This window comes from Manis pentadactyla, chromosome 14 (genome assembly GCF_030020395.1).
Source record: "Manis pentadactyla isolate mManPen7 chromosome 14, mManPen7.hap1, whole genome shotgun sequence".
Taxonomy (NCBI): domain Eukaryota; kingdom Metazoa; phylum Chordata; class Mammalia; order Pholidota; family Manidae; genus Manis; species Manis pentadactyla.
Window position 1 is genome coordinate 22,244,651 of NC_080032.1, and position 18,076 is coordinate 22,262,726.

General features: G+C 45.3%; 1 protein-coding gene across 1 annotated transcript in view; it reads right to left on the reverse strand.

The window, feature by feature from the left end:
* The window catches only part of CCDC63 (coiled-coil domain containing 63), a 33,952-nt gene extending 17,758 nt beyond the window's left edge, over positions 1-16,194 (reverse strand). The window contains exons 1-7 of the mRNA XM_057491744.1: positions 16,074-16,194; positions 15,508-15,677; positions 12,443-12,632; positions 8,105-8,224; positions 4,611-4,792; positions 2,800-2,978; positions 1,374-1,594 (exon numbers count right to left, since the gene is read on the reverse strand). Coding sequence (XP_057347727.1) covers positions 1,374-1,594; positions 2,800-2,978; positions 4,611-4,792; positions 8,105-8,224; positions 12,443-12,632; positions 15,508-15,677; positions 16,074-16,076 — 1,065 coding nt within the window. The 5' untranslated portion in view covers positions 16,077-16,194. The remainder of the gene's footprint in view (positions 1-1,373; positions 1,595-2,799; positions 2,979-4,610; positions 4,793-8,104; positions 8,225-12,442; positions 12,633-15,507; positions 15,678-16,073) is intronic.
* Positions 16,195-18,076: the final 1,882 nt, after the last annotated feature.

Sequence of the window (18,076 nt, forward strand, 5' to 3'; positions counted from 1 at the left end):
TACCCATTTTGGGTATGCCTTCTGTATTCTATGACAACCCCAACTGATATAACCACTTCCATTTCTGCCATTTTTGCAAGCCACCTGTACTATTATTATCTGTCACTATTTTTATCTATTAACAGTTTTCCTTAAAATCAACCAAATTTTGTCTATGTTTATCATTATTTGCTTACTGTTGATTATTACTTATCACCCTAAGTAATATATCCATTAAATCACAAGTTTGCTCTACAAGCTATATTTGTCTGAATCCTCATTAAAATCAATTCATCACTAGTAAATTAAAATGTTTTCATCTATATTTTAGCTACCGTCTACCTGCACATGGCCGCGTACTGCCCCATATTCAGGAAGCAGTGACACTGCAAAAGGAAGTAGCTTCCCTCGTCGTATAAGCAGAGCCCAGGGAGAAGTAATGAATTCCCTAAGGAGGTGACATTGTGCAGGGTCAGGACTAAAACGCAGTATTTAATCAGAAATAAAGCAGGTGGTGTGGGAGTGGGCATCTGGGGCAGAAACAGCACTGGGAAAACCTCGGAGGAGGGAAATGCATGGGGCAGCAGGGACTGGCAGCTGCAGAGGGTGCCTCGGGGGAGATGATGGAAGCTGGGCCTGCAGAGTCAGGTTGAAGCCAAATTTTGAAGGCGCTGGAATGTCATCGCACTAAGGAGTTTCGATTCTATTCTGTACGTACAGTTCCAAAGCCTTTTCTGGGGATATCTCAGGAAGTCAGTTAAGTTTGGGAAATTATGGGTTCAACAAAGGTAAACAGGTTTCTTTACAGCAGGACTTATCAGAGCTTTAGTAAGCTCATGTACATCAACTCTCTCCAAGAAAAATTGACCATCTCTCCTCAATTCAGTGAAACTGTTGATTAATAGGGGACTGCAAGCTTTTAAGGCAGAAAGCCAGATAGCAGATATTTTAGGCTTTGCAGACCACATATGGTCTTTCTTGTATATTCCTTTTTTTCCTTACAATTTTTTTCTTACAACCTCTAAAAATGTAAAAAAACATTCTTAGCTTGTGGGCTGTACAAAAACAGACCACAGGCCATATCTAGCTGTGGTTATAGTTTACTGACCCCTGGACTATAGAGCATACCATGGATTATAAATGTCATTACTAAGGGTGAGGGAACATGACACATTAAATGTATGTATCAATTGAGAGACAAATAACAATCTTAGAAAAAAAAGATACAGGGGGAACAGTGGGGAAATGCAGTGTTTCTCAAACTGATTTGACCTTGAGGCCCTTTTTTCTGTAGGAAAAAAAAAATCAAAGAGTGTTCCAAGGAATTCCCTTTGGGGAGGGCTGCCAGTGGGGATGGGAGGGTCCCAGACCTGGGAGAGAAGAGCTGCTCTGACCTGGATTTTCTCGGTCTTCTTGTGCATTATCTCCATGTCACTGTTGAATTCTGTGACATATGTGAACAAAGCAAGGTTCTTCTCCTCCTTGGCCAGAAGTTCTTCAATGGGCTGGTTCAGGTTCCCGTTCTCAGTCGGCTTCAGAAGCTGAAGGAGGGCCACCTCGTAGCTCTCAAAATTCTCACCCTTGTTCTTCTTCCTGTGTTTCTTTGCCTTGAGAGCTAGAAAGGGAAAACCGGCAACCATGAACCCTGTGAGGGCTAAGTGGAAGTCATGCATTCCAGGCACTTAGAAGTTGGCATGAGCTAGTGCCTCAGTAGACAGATGGCTAGATGAATGAACGGATGGATGGACAGAAGGTCCAATAAGTGTTTTTGTTATTTCAGGGAGTGAGAGATGGTGGCTTCTCAGAGACACACTTTTAGCAATACAGTCCCAAATGATAAAGCAGGAAGAAATGGGAGAGGCCAAACGAACAAAGAATAAAAGCAGCTACATGCGCAGGGGTGTCTTAGAAGAGTTCATATTTTTCAGTCTTTTCAGGAGGGAGTTACCAGAGCAGGCCTGAGACTGCTCTCCTTAGAAAGGCCTGCTTGTGAGGTTTAGCCCTAGGCAATTACTGGTAAATGGTTCCCTAACTTTCCCTAAATGATGAATGTGTCTCCTTGTGCCTAGACTGTATAAGCCTTGTGGTTTATGCTGAACACCTGCTTTCCTTCTAGGAGGCTGGAATTTTGGTACATGTTCAGGAGAGGATGCCTCCATGACCAGCCCCTAGCAGGAATCCTGTGCATTGAGTTTCTAATGGGCTCCCCCAGTAGGCAATTTTCACACATATTGTCAAATTAGAGGCTGCAGAAATTAAGTATGTCCCGTGTGACTTCACCGGGAGAAGACTCTGAAAGCTTGGTTCCCTCCAGGCTTCACCCATGGGCCTTTTCTCGTTGCTGAGTGTTCTTTGGGCCCCTACAACATAGCCATGCATGTGACTATTTGTTGAGTCTTGTGAGTCCTCTTAGTGAACCACCAAACCTGGGAGTGGTCTTGGGGATCCCTGACACACAAGTTTTCCCCCTGAACAAGTGAAGGACAGCCCGAGAGTGAGGATACATCCTACAGGTTAGGACTGGCAGATAAATTACAGAACACATAGTTAAATTTCAATTTCAGACAAACAGTACATTTTTAAAGGTATAAATATGTCCCACTTGTAGATAAACAACCAATAATTTTTTGGTATTGTCTCAAATACTGCATGGGATATACTTATCCTAAAAATGTACTCATTCTTTATCTGAAATTTAAATTTAACTAAGCATCTTGTCATTTTATTTGCTAAATTTGGCAACCCCACTCCAGGGAGACTTGGGCACCTTCAACTGAGAGAGAGAATGAGAGGTGTGGGGGGAGCACCTGGAAAGTATACCTTCTTCCTTTTTGGCCTGCTCCTTAAACTCCATGCGATCATTCAGTTTGATGAGGAGGAAGGACTTGAGCTTGGTCTCGTGAGCAAGATGCTCCAGCTCTTGGATCTTCAGGTTGTACTGAGAGATATCCTCCTGCTGGCGGTACTTCATGGCCACCATTCGAGTCATGGCTTCCAGCCTGGGTGAGCGGGGCACAGAGTCTGAAGGGCTGGAGTCTCCTCCCTTTTCCTCCCTTCTCCCTATCAGGCCAGAGGGACTTTATGCCAATGGCTATCACCTCTTTTAATCATGGAGGTTACTGGGAGTGGAGGAACAACCTTCTTTACTTGAAGACAGGAGCTGCTATCTCTGGACCACCCATAGGAAATTATTTTCCTATCGCACCACCACCACCATCATCACCATCACCACCATCACCATCACCACCATCACCACCATCATCACCATCACCACCATCACAACCACCAGCGTCACCAGCATCATCACCACCATCACCACAACCACCGTCATCACCATCATCATCACCATCACCACCATCATCACCATCATCACCATCACCACCATCACCATCATCACCACATCACCAGCACCATTACCACCATCACCACCATCACCATCATCATCATCACCATCACCACTACCACCACCACCATCACCATCACCACGACCACCGTCATCACCATCATTATCATCACCACCATCACCATCATCACCAGCATCATCATCGCCATCACCACCATCATCACCATCATTACCATCACCACCATCACCAGCATCACCAGCATCATCATCGCCATCACCACCATCATCACCATCACCACGACCACCGTCATCACCATCATCACCATCACCACCATCACCAGCATCACCAGCAGCAGCATCACCATCACCACCATCACCACTACCACCACCACCATCACCACGACCACCATCATCACCACCATCATCACCATCACTATCACCACCATCATCATCATCACCATCACCACCATCATAACTACTGTCATCACCACCATCACCACGACCACCATCATCACCAGCATCATCACCACCATCTCCATCACCATCATCACCATCACCACCATCACCATCATCACCATCATCACATCTCCATCACCATCACCACTACCACCACGACCACCATCATCACCATCACCACCACCACCACCATCATCATCATCACCATCACCACCACCACCACCACCATCACCATCACCACCACCACCACCATCACCATCATAACCACTTGTCAATTACTGTGTCCCAGCCAATCCCTTATATACATATATTATTTAATCCTTACTACCACCCAAAGAGGTCCTACAATATAGTATGGTGGAGCTAAGAATGAAACCCAGGTCTCTCTGACTCCAAAACCTGTGTTCTTCTCAGCCAAACTATATGCCTCTTGACCCTGTGAGTGTGAAGCCAGGAGATTACACAAACTGAGAGACACCTAGGACTAGAGGCAGGGGCACCTGGAGGGAATGGTGGATAGAGGTTGCATGTCAGCTTCACCACATCCACCATTTACCTGGCTCTCAGGTAAGCATTTTGGCATCTCTAGGCCTTCATGTCCTGGTCTATAAAATGGGGATAGTAACTCCTAGGGCAGTTGCAAGGCTTGAAATAATACCCAGAGCACCTAGCATCATGGGTAGCACAGTCAGAGCTCAGAGTTACTATGAGGATGATTTAAGATTTCTCAACACATAAGCACAGGGAACAGAGGTGGCCCAGAGTAGGAAGCTGGATGCTCAACAGGGACCTAAGAGATATCTCTGCCTCTAGGGTTTCTTCCCCAGCACACCTCTGGTCATAAGCCTGAGCATGCTGCTCAATGACCACGTTCAAGGTTTTCTTCTGTATCATCAGGCACCGATGGAGCTGCTGGTAAACATTGTCATAAGCAGCCTTCTCATACCGTAGGTCCTCAATCTCATTCCGGAGCTTAGCATTGGTGGTCAGCATGTTATCAAACTGAACAGTAACCTGTGGGGAGGGTTGTACTTCAAAACAGGGCTCATTACTGGGACATGAGAAGGTTGCAGAAGGCTGCCAGAGGGTTAAAAGGTCTTCCCCTCAACCTCCCACCACCAAACCACAGCAAACAGCAGTTGGAGCACTGGACACAAGGCTTGAGTTGGCCACCAACTGGCTCCGTGGCTTTTGGTAAGTTTTTTTCTTGGATTTCAAATCTCTCAACTACTTTTATACCTAACTTCTGGTTCTCAGCAATTACAGAGGAGAAAAGAACAAGCTAAATGACACCATGATGAAACAATCAGCCAGATCCAGAAGGTAAAACTTTCTACATGACAACTGACCTGGACTCTTCAAGTTGATGGTATGAAAAAAGTTGGGATGGGGCTGTTTTAGAAAACAGCTTCTCAATCTCAGCACCACTGACATTTTTGGGCTGGATGATTCTTTGTGGTGGGGAGGGACTACCTGTGCTTGGCAAAGTGTTCAAGAAGAATCCCTGGTCTCTACCCACTAGATGCCAGGAGCACATTGCATGACCCAGATGTGACAACCAAAAATATCTTCTTTTGGGGACAATGTCCCCTTAGCAGCAAAATCACCCCTGATTGAGAACCACTGTTCTAGATAACAGAAATTTAAAAGACATTTTATGTGACTCTTGATTGGCTCCAGCTTTAAAATACATTTTGGGGCCAGCCAGAGAAATTTTAATATGGGCAATATCAAGGAAATAGTATGAATTTTTGTTAAGGTGTGATAATGGTCTCATGGTTATGAAAGAAAAGGTTTGATTTTTAGGAATGCAAATGAAGGATTTAGAGGTGAAATGTCATAATGATTTTAATTTACCTTAAAATAGTTCAGGGGGATAAAGGAGAAACAAATATTAGAAAATGTTAACAATTATTAAATCAAAGTGATAGGTGGATGGGTCTTCATTATTTTGTTCCCTCAACTTTTCTTTGTATCTTAATATATTTGTCTTAAGTTTTTAAAAAAATGATGCACAATGCTCTCATAGACAGTGGAAGGAAAAAAACTACAAAAAAAATATTCCTAATGGTAAGGGAGTAGATTTGATGAGAGGTTTTCAAAGCTTGTTCTGAATACATTCTTGTAAGGCCACAATTGGAGTAAGCCAAGTAAGGCTACCAGGGCAGAAAATCTAAGGAGGCATTTACTCTTAGGTGTCACCCATGCGTTTCCATGAGCCTGAGAGTGAATACCTTCTTAAATTTTATACCCTGGGCTCTTTGCTTGCTTTACTCTAGTCTCAGCCCTGGCCTTGTCAGAGGCTGTGTCAGTAGCCACTATCCAAGGGAAGGTAATCCAGCAGCAGAACATACTAATTCTATCTCTGTATTCTCCCCTTACCCTTAGTAAGACATTAGTTAGCAGACATTCCCACTTTAGTGTGAATTTTACTCCAGGATGGTTGGCATGCTACCCACCCTCTGATTGTGGGATAAAAGATCTGACCTATGGGGAGAACTGTCAGGTAGAGGAGCCCTTAGAGTCATGGAGTATTCTGGGACCCTGAAATAACCTTTAGAGATGGCTACCTAATCTACTAAGAGGCACAGCCAGACCTGGTCTGGAAGGAAGGGAAGAGGAGACCAGTTTGAGATTCAAAAAAGCAGACCTCTCTGAAATGAAAGAGAGGACATTACTATAGACTTTACAGAAATAAAAGGAATTATAAGAGAATACACTAAGAATAAATATATACCAACAAATTAAGATAACTTAGATGAAATGGACAAATTCCTAGAAAGAAGCAAACTACTGAATTGACTCAGGAAGAAATGGAAAATTTGCATACACCTATAACAAAAAGCAGATCTCCATAGAGAAGTCAGCATCAAATCATTCATGTATTATTAATTAATTCATTCAATCAACAGATGTTTGTTGGCTAAGTACCTACTCTAAGCCTTACACTGTGCCAGGCATTAATGATTCTTAACCAAGGGGATCTTAAGCCTCACCAGGGCTTTTAATAATAGTGCAGATGCCTTGTCTAAGCCCTGGAGGTTATGATTCAGTGAATCTGGAGGGAGCCCAGCAGTCTGCATTTTAACACACATCTTAGGCTTTCTGAGGCATGGCTGCAAATCACTGCATGAACATTGAAAAGATACTGCCCTGCCTTCAGGTCACTTCCAGGCTATGTATTAGGGGAGGCAGACAAGAGATCCAATTCAGTTAGCTTCACCCATCTGTGGTTAAAGCCTGGTAGAACAGAGTTTTTGGGAAACTAAGAGCTTGTGAGACAGTGAGAGACTTCCTTCCAGATCAGTTCATTTTCCCTCTCTCCTGGCTCATGTGGAAGCTGCAGTATCACAAGTCAGACTGGAATGTGTTTGGGCCTGCCCAGTGTTCCTTCTTCATTTCTTTTTGCTTTTCTAGAACTATTTCTCTCCAAATTTCAGACTGCATAGTTAAATAGGGTTGCCGTCCCCTGACTTGGGGGTTAGGGGTATGGCCCAAGGGTAGTCGCATGACTCAAGTCCATTCCATTCTTCTCGGCCATAGTGATTGGTTTGGGGATGGCATGTGACCCAAACTGGCCCAATGGGAACCTTCCCTGGGACTTGTGACTGAATTAGGAAATAGATGCTTCTTTCTTGCTGGTGTTCACATTTGGGGGCCACCCAAGAATGAAGTCATTTCTACCCAGAGGAAAGTCTTCAATTCTTCCCCTGAATTTTTCAGTCCTATTACAAACACATTCCCTTTTTTTGTTGTTATTTAGAGAATCCTGCTTAATGCAAAAGTCACTATAAATTGAAGGTGATCGGGAAACAGCATTTTTCTCTTTATCAAGTTATTCATGTTATGCTAAATATTTCTCAGAGAGAACATCAACAACCAAAAGGCACTGGGCCTAACAGAGGCATGAGCAGATTGCCATGGGAAAGGAAAGTCTAACTAGTTCCTCATGGTGAAAGGTGATACTTGAGTTGCTTCTTGAAAACAAGCAGGAATTTTTGAGTCTGGGAACTAAGAGTGAGCATCCAGGAGTGGTGGGGGATTGGGGTAGAGGAGGGGACAACAGCATAGTAGATAAGGTGTAGAGAGCAAGAAGGAGAATGGTGCCTTGGGCAACAGTGGGCCAACAGGTGAGTGGAACAGAGTGAGTGCAGCAGGCTGGAAAAGATTAAAACGCTGCCGGGCTTGTGTGTTCATCAGTAGTTCACCTCCTGAGTCAGCCAAAGAGATGGGTATCTTCGGCTAATGGTTCCACAGACTTCATTCTTTACTCTGAGCAAAGAAAGGCAGAGGAGTTTGCAAAGCTGCAGAGAACACCTTACTTACAAGATTCAAACGGGTTTCCAAAACATGGATCTGTTTGTGCAGTTTATGGGGGTTATTGGCCTCCTGTATTTTTGTGAAGATCTGTTTTTGGCTTATAATCTTTTTTTCCATCTGAACAATCTGAAAGAGAGAGCGAGAAAGAGAGAAACCCAGCTGTGTAAATTAACACCTGTACAGGTACAGAGTCTGCAGCTCGCTAACTCAAATGTGCTAAAACAAAAACTGCAATATTCTTTCTTTTCCTATAAGTGGAATTTTAATTTCTCTCTTGGATACATGCTCAATTCAATTTACTCTCTCTTAAACAGTTTGAGGTAAAATGAGGTGATTTTGAGTTTTTGTTCTCACCTGTGTATGATCAATTTCATTCACCTGTGGGCATAAGTTCCACCTTATCCCAAAGGCATAGCTTCCAGTAGAAATGATGTTGTCCCCCAAGGGGCATTCTGTAATCTTGTAGAGTGTTTTTTTTTTTACTAGAGGCACCAGGTGGGCAGGTCATAAGATGCCATACACCCTGCAATGTGTAAAACAGCACCAAACGTCCAAGAATTGTTCCCCAACCCTTGTGACTTTTCAATGCCCTTCTGGACATTATGCAGGTGAAAACCCTCTTTTTAGTTTTCTGTACCTAGGATTAAACTGTCTTTTAATATGAACACATGATGTTTTTCATTCAGTTCTAAAAGACACTGATTTATCCAGAAATTATGGAAATTATATCACCAGCATAACCTGGATCATGTTCTTTGAGCTGCGGATACAACAGCCTGAAATCAGTCTGTAGCATGAAATCTTCTGTGATTCTACCTATAAATAATACAGTCCTCTGATTACATCTTGTAGACCAAAAGTCTGCAAATTATGGCCCTCAGCCAAACGTGACCCATTGCCTGTTTTTGTAAATAAAGTTGTGTTGGCACACTCCAAGCCCATTCTTTATTTATTATCTGTGGCTGTCTTCATGCTACAATCCACATTTAGAGTCATGGAAGAACCACAGTACACTGATGAAAGATGATTTTAGGCAGCAAGAGATCCAAGCAGAAGGCAGAAGAGTGGTCCAGACCCAGGTAGCTGGCAGAGGTGACCACAACCGGACCTGTGGTGGACATGATGGGTGCTTGACCCCCAACAACTTCCTACCCCAGGGGATTGATCCAAGCTAACCAGGGTAATTCTAGCCCCTCTGCCTATGATTTATGCATTCAGGTGTGGGCAAGGCTCAACCAATTAGGACCTCTGAATTGAGAAGGGATGTGTGGTGGGGAAGCTTCTGGAAAAGGAATCCTCATTCCTAAAAAGTCATAGGAAGAGATGGTCTGTATCCTATTGAAGATATTGTCCTATCTGTTGTGGTGCCTGGAATTGCTGCTGCCATCTTGTCCCAAAGAATAAAGACAACCACTTGATAAAATAATTGAGCTGCCAAGCCAATCAACCCCGAAGCTTACCTTAGCTTTGTACTTGCTGTTATATGAGAAAAAATATTTTCTTACTGCAGTAGTTTACTCCAGGAAGGTGGGCTCTGCCTCTAGCCCCAGGGTATAAATCATCATTAGTCTAAACCAGGGATTGGAAATTTTTTTCTTAAAGGTCCAGACAGTAAACATTTCAGGCTATCATGTAGGTTCTCATAGTACCATTTTAAATGTAAGAACCATTCTTTGCTGGAGGGTCATATACAGACAAACTTTGGCCCTCACACTGTATTTTGCTGCCCCTGGTCTACCCCAAACCAATTCTAGAAACTTCATTTCCCTTTGCCAGTGATTGGCCTATATGTAGGAATTTACCCTAGCCCTGGCCAATGAAGGAATGAAGGAAAATCTGCTGGAGAGATCTTGTGAAATATTCTCTCCTTAATAAGATGAGAATATTATGCAAGAAAACCTCCCATTCCTTATTCATATCTTTCAATGTGATTATGTGAGAAGCTGTATCAGCTAAGCTTTGGCAGCCATCTTATGACCATGAGGGAAGGCCAACCAAGAGGATCAGAGAGAAAAAGACCAATCCACCACTGTAGAGCTGCTTGAACCATCCTTGGCATAGTCTATTTTTAGACAGATGACATATTATGTGAGAAAAACAAACCTCCCTTTTCCCAGCCACTTCTAGCCAAGAATTCTGTTACCTACAGCCCAACACATCCTCACTTGCTTGATGGCAGCTCCACTATTCAGGCACCAAGGGAACTATTGGGTGCCATACAAACCAGCAAGGCATGTAAATGTGGTTTATAACTGATATCAGCCAGGCTTCGGACTTTAGCTGGAACACGTGTACTCTGCCAAATTCCCTCAAGAGCCAGAAGAAAGAGCTTCACAGACTGGACAACCAGGTTCAAGTCAAGTCAGTTTCCTATTCTTTGTTCTCCTCTCCTGCTCTTTGCACAGGCAGCATCCTCAACACAACCCCCACCAACTCACCCTGTGAAATAAAGCCAGTGACTTGTTTTACTGCATGTGTGGGCAGCATCTCTAGGCTGTGGGATGCCCACCCCTACCCAAGTTGAGGACTCAGGCTCCAGCTACCTGTCAGAGGAAGCTATGGCGGCAGCATTTTCTGGTAGCTCTCATAAAATCCAGCATCCTGTTCCCTTTGGCACCTTTATGTCCTACATTGCTTTTGTGATGCTGAGAGTAATTAGCCTCTGCCCGATGATATTATCCAAGGCTGTGGCTGATGGAGAAATGTATTGCCTGGGTGGGAAGCTCTTTCCCAGCATGAAAGCATAGGCGTATTATGTTTTGTGAGGCTAGGCAGGGCCCAGTGAATTCCTTGCCTCCAGTGACCTCTTGCAAGGATGAACCTCTGGGCATTGTGTGGCAGGGGCAGCAGGAGGCGTTCTAGGACCTACCTATCCTAGAATGGAATTGGGCAAAGAGAGGTTTTGTACTGGGCAGTGAGGGCCATATTCTCTTGAGGATCCAAATTAGGTTGCCTTTTCCTAATGTTTCTGAAGACCCATGTCCCCATCTTCTCTTCAATTTTCCTCTTTCTTCACTTCATTGCTACCTTTCTCATTCATTTATACACCCATATTAAGGTATAATCACCACTGTGAGGAGCTATGCAGCGAGCCAGACGACATTATGGGAGAGGTTAAGGGGGTGCACTGGGGCCCACTCCCCACCCTGCTCCGTGCCCCAGGAGACTGATCTGGAAGGAGTCCACAATGGCTCCCTCAGAGGGGATCAGAGGGTGAGAAGAGAGAGGTTAAGGTATTCACTCCCGCAGCTTACTTCCTATCTCCATGTTCCAGAGTGTCCCCCCTGCCCGCTGTGGCCAACCCTACAGGGCTTCAACATCCCTACTCTGTGCCCACACCCTTGTAAATAGTCCCTTCATAAAACTCTTCTCAAAGTTCCTTACTGAGCATGCTTTTTTGTGTCTGGCCAGGAACCTAACTAATGCAAGGAGGACATATTTTAAACTGGAGAGAAGAGCCTAGAAAAGGCCTCCCTGAGAAAGTCACATTTAGGTTGAGACATGAAGAACAGGCAGCAGGGGTGGGGGAGCATGTGCAAAGGCCCTGAGGTGAGAAAAGGCTTAGCATATTTGAAAAAAGTCTTTTGCAGCTGGAGTGAGATGAGTTAAAGAGGGAATGATGTGAGATGAAGCCAGAGGGGTAAGCAGGGGCTGGATCCCTTTCAAGCCATAGGACAAGATTAACCACTAACACTGTCCAACAAACGTCTTTAGTTCTTTGCCTTCTGGATACATGGGAGGGTTGTACTTCCTTTTGTGGATGGGTAGAGTTGACTATATGGGGTATGGGTATTTTGGGTATTTATGGGTTTGGTAGACTATTTTGAGTCAATGCATCATGTGCAGAAGTAACATGTCACTCCCAGTCTGTAGCATTCAATTGCCAGTGTAACTCTCCAGAACTCTCTTTTTCTCCTCCATGGCAGTATTCAAGATGGTGACTCTCCCATCAGGATGATGTAAGAACCCCTAACCAATCCATTATCGGCATGTAGCATGAACGAGGAAGTAACATTTATTGTTTTAAACCACTGGGCAGTGGGGTGTGTGTGTGTGTGGAATGTTACTGCAGCATAACCTAATCTCTCCTGACTGGTACAGTATGGATTTGGGAATTTATCTTAAGTGTAGCGGGAAGGCACTAACGACCACAATGGAGGAATGGATCAATAGCACTGGGAGACTAGGTGTCACAAGACAGTGGGGAGAATGAACATTGTCACCTTTAGAAAAGTTGTGGTGGATATAAGGGTCATCAGATCTGGCCTAAGGCATCACAGGTACTTCCCTCACTCCTTCCCCTTGCTCTGTGTTCTGGTTAACCCTTTCAGAGAAAGACCATACCTTCTCATCTAGTTCAGCTAACAGCTTTCTCATTGATTCAAACGAGGTCTCATAGCCCTCCTTGGTTTGCAGCAGAAAACGCAGCTCCATGTAGTTTTTCTCATTCAGATGCAAGTTATTTGAGGACTTAATGAACCTCGAAAGCAAGGTGATCTCATCCCGCTCTTTCTTCCGGGTCTTGATTTCATTGCTGTCGGGAAAGCAGCACGTGATTGATCCTGAACTCTCCGAACCTGCCCTGATCAGACGCTCCAGGCTGAGCCCTGAAAGGAGACTCAGCAAGGTACTTCCCATGCTAGCGAGTGGAAGAGACTTGCCCAAGGTCTCAGGTCCAGGTCTAGAGCTCAGATCGCCTGCAGCCCAGTTTACTGTGACTTCCACCTGCCCCACCCTTCTCTGAAGGGCATTTTTTTTTGCCTAGGGACCAATTTGCAGTTGTGCCTGTCAAAACCCATTTCCTAGACCTGGTAGGAGCCCCCAAGTTCTATTTTGCGGTGGCTCACTGGCATCTGATTTGCCCACTTTCTTTCCAGACTTTCCAGACAATTATCTCTGGTAATGAGAGTCAAACCCATCAGGCAAGATTTTTTGACTCTGCATCAACACAAAGACTCAGAGTAACCTCTAACCTCCACCAGTTTCTCTGCTCAGGGTGCTGATGATTTATTAAACTGGCTTACATGAGTCTCATCCTTTCTCTCCCTCTCCCTATTCTGGAGCAGAGAAGGGGTGAGAGTGTGGGCGAAAAGGGATTTTTGAAAAGGGAAGAGAAGGCTGAGGCTGCTGCACAACTGAACAATAAGAAATGACACTGAGGCCAAGTTTCTGCTAAAGCCTGGGCACCCTACACCTGCTGCAGTGTTTCCTCAGTGCACTTTGGAAATGTGGAGAAATGCTGACACTCAGGCCCCAACCTGGGACCTATGGAATCAGAATCTGCTTTGTAGCAAGATCTTCAAGTGACTTGTACGCACATTAAAGTTTTGGAAGCACCACTGTAGAATAGCAAAGAACGTTCTAGGGCAGGGATCTGCAAACCTTTTCCTATAAAGGGCCAAAAGTTAATATTTTAGGCTTTGCAGGCTGATGGTCTCTGTTGCAACTACTCAACGAAGTAGCCAAAGGCAACACATAACCAAACAGGCAGAGCTGTGTGCCAATAAAACGTTGTTTACAAAAGCAGGTAGTCAGCCAAACTTGACTCCTGGGCCATGGTTTGCCGACCCTTGTTCTGACGCAGCAGCATCCCGTTGAACAACAATGGAATGCTCTCTGTGTGCTATCCCACAGCATCCATCAGGCACATGTGGCTATTGAGCACTTGAATGTAGTAAATGCAACCAAAGAACTGAATTCTTAATGTTATTTATTTTAGTTAATTACAAATGTAATAGCCACCTGTGGCTAGGGACCATCAGAGTGTACACCTAGTTCTAGAACAGCTTGTCTTCTAAACCTGGCAGCTGGGATTTTTCTCCCCATCTTAAGCCCCTCTTGGGAAGGGGGTCTTTGTTAAAGCAGAGAGAAAAGAGAGAGAGAGCACTACAGTCCACCAGAGTTAGGCTTCCAGAGGTTTCAGCAGAAGCAAAAGGAAGGTTTGTATGTCTTGTTGGCAGGACTAGGACTGGGATGGGGGCCATGAGGCACCCCCAAATTTAAGGACACCTTGACTCTTGGGGTGGTATAGGTACAGGGTCAGCACTGGGAAAAAGCACCTCTTTAAATATTGGGCCCACAGTATTTCCTCACTCACCTCACCCCACTTCTGGCTCCTACTTATAGATGTTTCACTCAAAGAATCTAAAATCTCCACTCTTCCACTTGCCTCCCGCCAGTTCCATTACAGTAAAACCAGATGAAATGGACTGGGGTCAAGTAGGGCAAGGCTAAGAGTGAAGGGTAAAGTTCGAGTGAAACTGTTAGAGACATGCTAGGAAGGAGGCATTTCCTGATGCCTATCAGGGGTAGGCTGTGTATCAGGGCCACCAGGCACAGAGGTGCAGGTTGTGGACTGCACAGCCCAAGGGAACACCATCGGCTTGAAAAATAATCGTTGATTTATTGACTTCTTACATTTTTTTTGGAAGGCACTTGTCTTGTTCTAGCAAGATCCCCGCAAAATGACAATGTTTCCAACAGATGGCAGTAAAGTGTCTTATGAAAGGCTGCCTTTTTGTAATTCACAGGAAGATCCCATCTGGACTAACAGTAGCTCTGAGTGAACTGAATCCGAGGAAAATCTAAAGAACCCCTCTTGCCTATTCTTCATGCATCATGCATCATCTCCCAGGAAGCTTTTCTAATAATAGGCAGTTGCTGCTGCCTGTATAAACATTATGGATGTAGCTAAGGAATTACATTCCCTTGGGGAGAAGCTAAGAATGCCTGTTTGATATTGTTCATTCAACCCCAGGGAACACCTTTCTATTGCCCAAAGAAACTATCCACCAATTCCTAGGACAATCAAATTTCAAATACTATATATTGCATATCCCATAAAGACACACAAACAAGAAATCTTTGGAATATCCACAGCTTGGTGATTTCCCCTTCTCTGGGAACTCCCCCACCTCCATTGCTAGATCCATGGGAAGGACGCCCAGTGGCGGCTTTGTGTTCTATGGCCCAGCTCCCCTGGCCACGGTTGATTGAACCAGGAGCAGACACTGGCCCAAGCTAAGCCAATCAGATTCTTTTCTTGGAATTGGGATTGGAATTGATTCACGACAGTCTCTCTGTGTGGCCCTTGGCAGCTCCGGAGTCAGGGGCAGCCATCTCCCACCAGCCAGGGCTGAGATTCAGAGAGGGGAGAAAAACAGGAACCAGAAATGGTTTCACATTTGGGTCCCTCCCTAAGATATGGGTGCCCTGCTCCCCTGAGAGTCCCTGAGACGTCCTGGATTCTGAGAATAAATCTCTCCCTGCTGAAGCTATCCCAGGTGGGTATCCAGATTGGGTTCAGAATTGGATCCCTGCCCTAGAAGCCACATGAGAAGGCAAGCTTTATGAAACCAAGCCCAAAATTTTCTCCAAGTTCACGCAGTACAAAACTGACCATCACTTACTGCTGGTTTGTGATCTTCTGCTGAGAGTGGAAGTTAAAAGACTTCCAACTTTCCACCATCTTCCTGAACTGCTGCCTCTGCTTCCAAAACTCAGCCTCAGCCTGCCGCCCTCTGATCTTCTCTGAAGGTTCCTGGAGAGCTTCAGAGGCTTTTCTCCTGTGCTTCTTCAGCTGGGTGAGACAGTAGGGCCATTGAGGAATGGGTTAGGTGACTAGAGAAACCCACATTTCAGTTCAAGGATGGAGGGCAGGAGGAGCCTGGGGCAGGGCTGGAGCTGGAAGACCACCACGCTTGGGTGAGGTCAACTGCTTATATATTACATGGAAAACCCACCCTGGGTTGCTAGGGTGGACAGGAAGCTGGAACTCATTATTGCATACTGAAGATGCAGCCTTGCTGTGTGATCTTGGGTGAGTCACTTAACCTCTCTGTGTCCCCAGTCTCTCATCTATAAAATGAGTGTGCATAGATTTGTTGTCAGGATTAGATAAGCTAATATGTGTACAGTGGCTGGCACAGTGCCTGACCCACAATAAGCACTCTACCCAGGAGCTACTGTTACCTACCATTCCCCTCTGCTCAGACACTGGACCCAGGGAGGTCAAAGCCAGCGAGCGCTCCTGTCTCTCTCTGCAATGCCCTGTCCATAGTGGCAAAAGGAAGAGAGCTGTGAGCCACCCCCGCCAGCGGTCAGCGCCCAGCGTCACGCTCTCCCCTCCCCACCCCCTGCAGTCCCTTCCTCCTCCCACAGCTTGGCACGTGAGGAGCACATGGCAGATGGCTGCCCGGGTGTGAGAAGACGCTTCTTCTTCTTCTTCTTCTTCTTCTTCTTCTTCTTCTTCTTCTTCTTTAAAGCAATGTTTGCCTGAAACCTGTTCCTCTCACGATCTATTATTAGGATCTGGGCAGATGGTTCCGACGTGTCGGTTACCCTCCTGCTCCCTGTGTTCCCAAAGAAGAGGGGCAAAATGGCATTCGGATGGTGGGTCCCCTATGAGGTTAGAACTAAATCTGCCCAACTTCAGCTTCAGCTGTGGGTACCCCACAGACACACCTTTTAAAACAGAAGCCAGTGGTACTGAGAGGCATTTTATCACATTGTAACTTGAACTTCATCTGGTACTCGGAGAAGGGGATAACAGCCCTACAGGGCTGTGAGGCCCACCAGACCCTAATCCCAGACCGCGGGAGCCAGCTGCCGAGGCAGAGCCATCAAGCTTTGCCACTGAGGGGCTTGCAGTGCTGTGGTTTTAAGTGCTGGTTGTACCAATCATCAGATTTCAGCAAAAATCATTTCTCAGCCACTTACTAACCTTGCGCAAGTCACTTCAATTCTCTGGGCCTCACTTTCCTCCTCATCTAGAAAACAGGTGAAATTCTAGAAGCCGCTTCACAAGTTGTTGAACTGGTAAAGCGCCTAGCACTGCACCTGGCCCACAGTAAGTGCTCAGTACATAGTGGCATGTATGACGTGGTAATGATATGGGTTGTCTCATATGGGGAAGGTCCAGTATAATGAATGTTTCTGGTGGCTGGAGGGGACCCAGCAATCCTTTCTCTCCTGGTTACAATACCCTGGACTTCCCGTGGGAAGCCATACCCTCCATTACTGGCTGGTCATTTCTTCCTCCCCTGGGGCTGACCGCACACAACCAGCTTCAGGATGACCTTGGATGGGCCAATCAGAGTGATCAGATCCCTTGCTAATCGGCATAATCCCACCCCCTGGCCGGAGTGGTCAGGTATGGGCGCCTGGCTAGTCCGCGCAGAGTGGAGTGGAATTTAAGCATGCATACTCAGGAAGAAAAAGACTGTTTCCTGATACACTTGAACCTAGGTGAATGAGGTAGGGAGCGACTGGCAACCTTCTTGCCTCTGCAGGGAGTCTGAGAATAAAGCTACCATGGAAGAGAGAAGACAAAATGGAGAAAAAGTGAACCTATCGTTTGAGCCCCTGGATATAGCCAAGCCCAAAGATATATCAGGATCATGTCCAATTACAGGAACCAACATATTATCTTAAGGCAAGCTGAGATGAGTTTTCTATCACTTGCAACTAAATGAGTTCTCAGGCTTAAAGTACTTAAATCCATTTAGCACACAAACTAAACCCCTACTGGGTGCTAAACATTGAAGGAAATTCAGCGATAAGCCAGCCTTCAAGGCACTATGAATCCCACCTAGAGTGAAATAGTGGGAAAGTCTCCACAAAGGAAATAACTTTTAATTTGGCTTTTGAGGAATGAATAGGAGTTCATCAAGAAGAGAAGAAAAATGGTGAAGGAATTCTGGATAGAGAGAACTGCCTGGGCAAAGGTTGAGAGGCCAGTGAATAAAAGGAGTGTTTAGAGAATGATGTGTGACTAGTATAGGTGGCAGCATCCAGGGGAAGTGACTGGCAAAGAGGTCTAGAAAAGCCTGGATGTTTCTTAAAAGCAAGAATGCAGTAAGATCAGCCTGTGATAGAGCAGTTAATTGCCTCCCGAACAGCCACTTCCCCTTCATGCAGAGTTGCTTGAGGTAGTGGTTTAGGGTTATACTCCCTGCTTCTCTTGAATCCAGGTAGGAC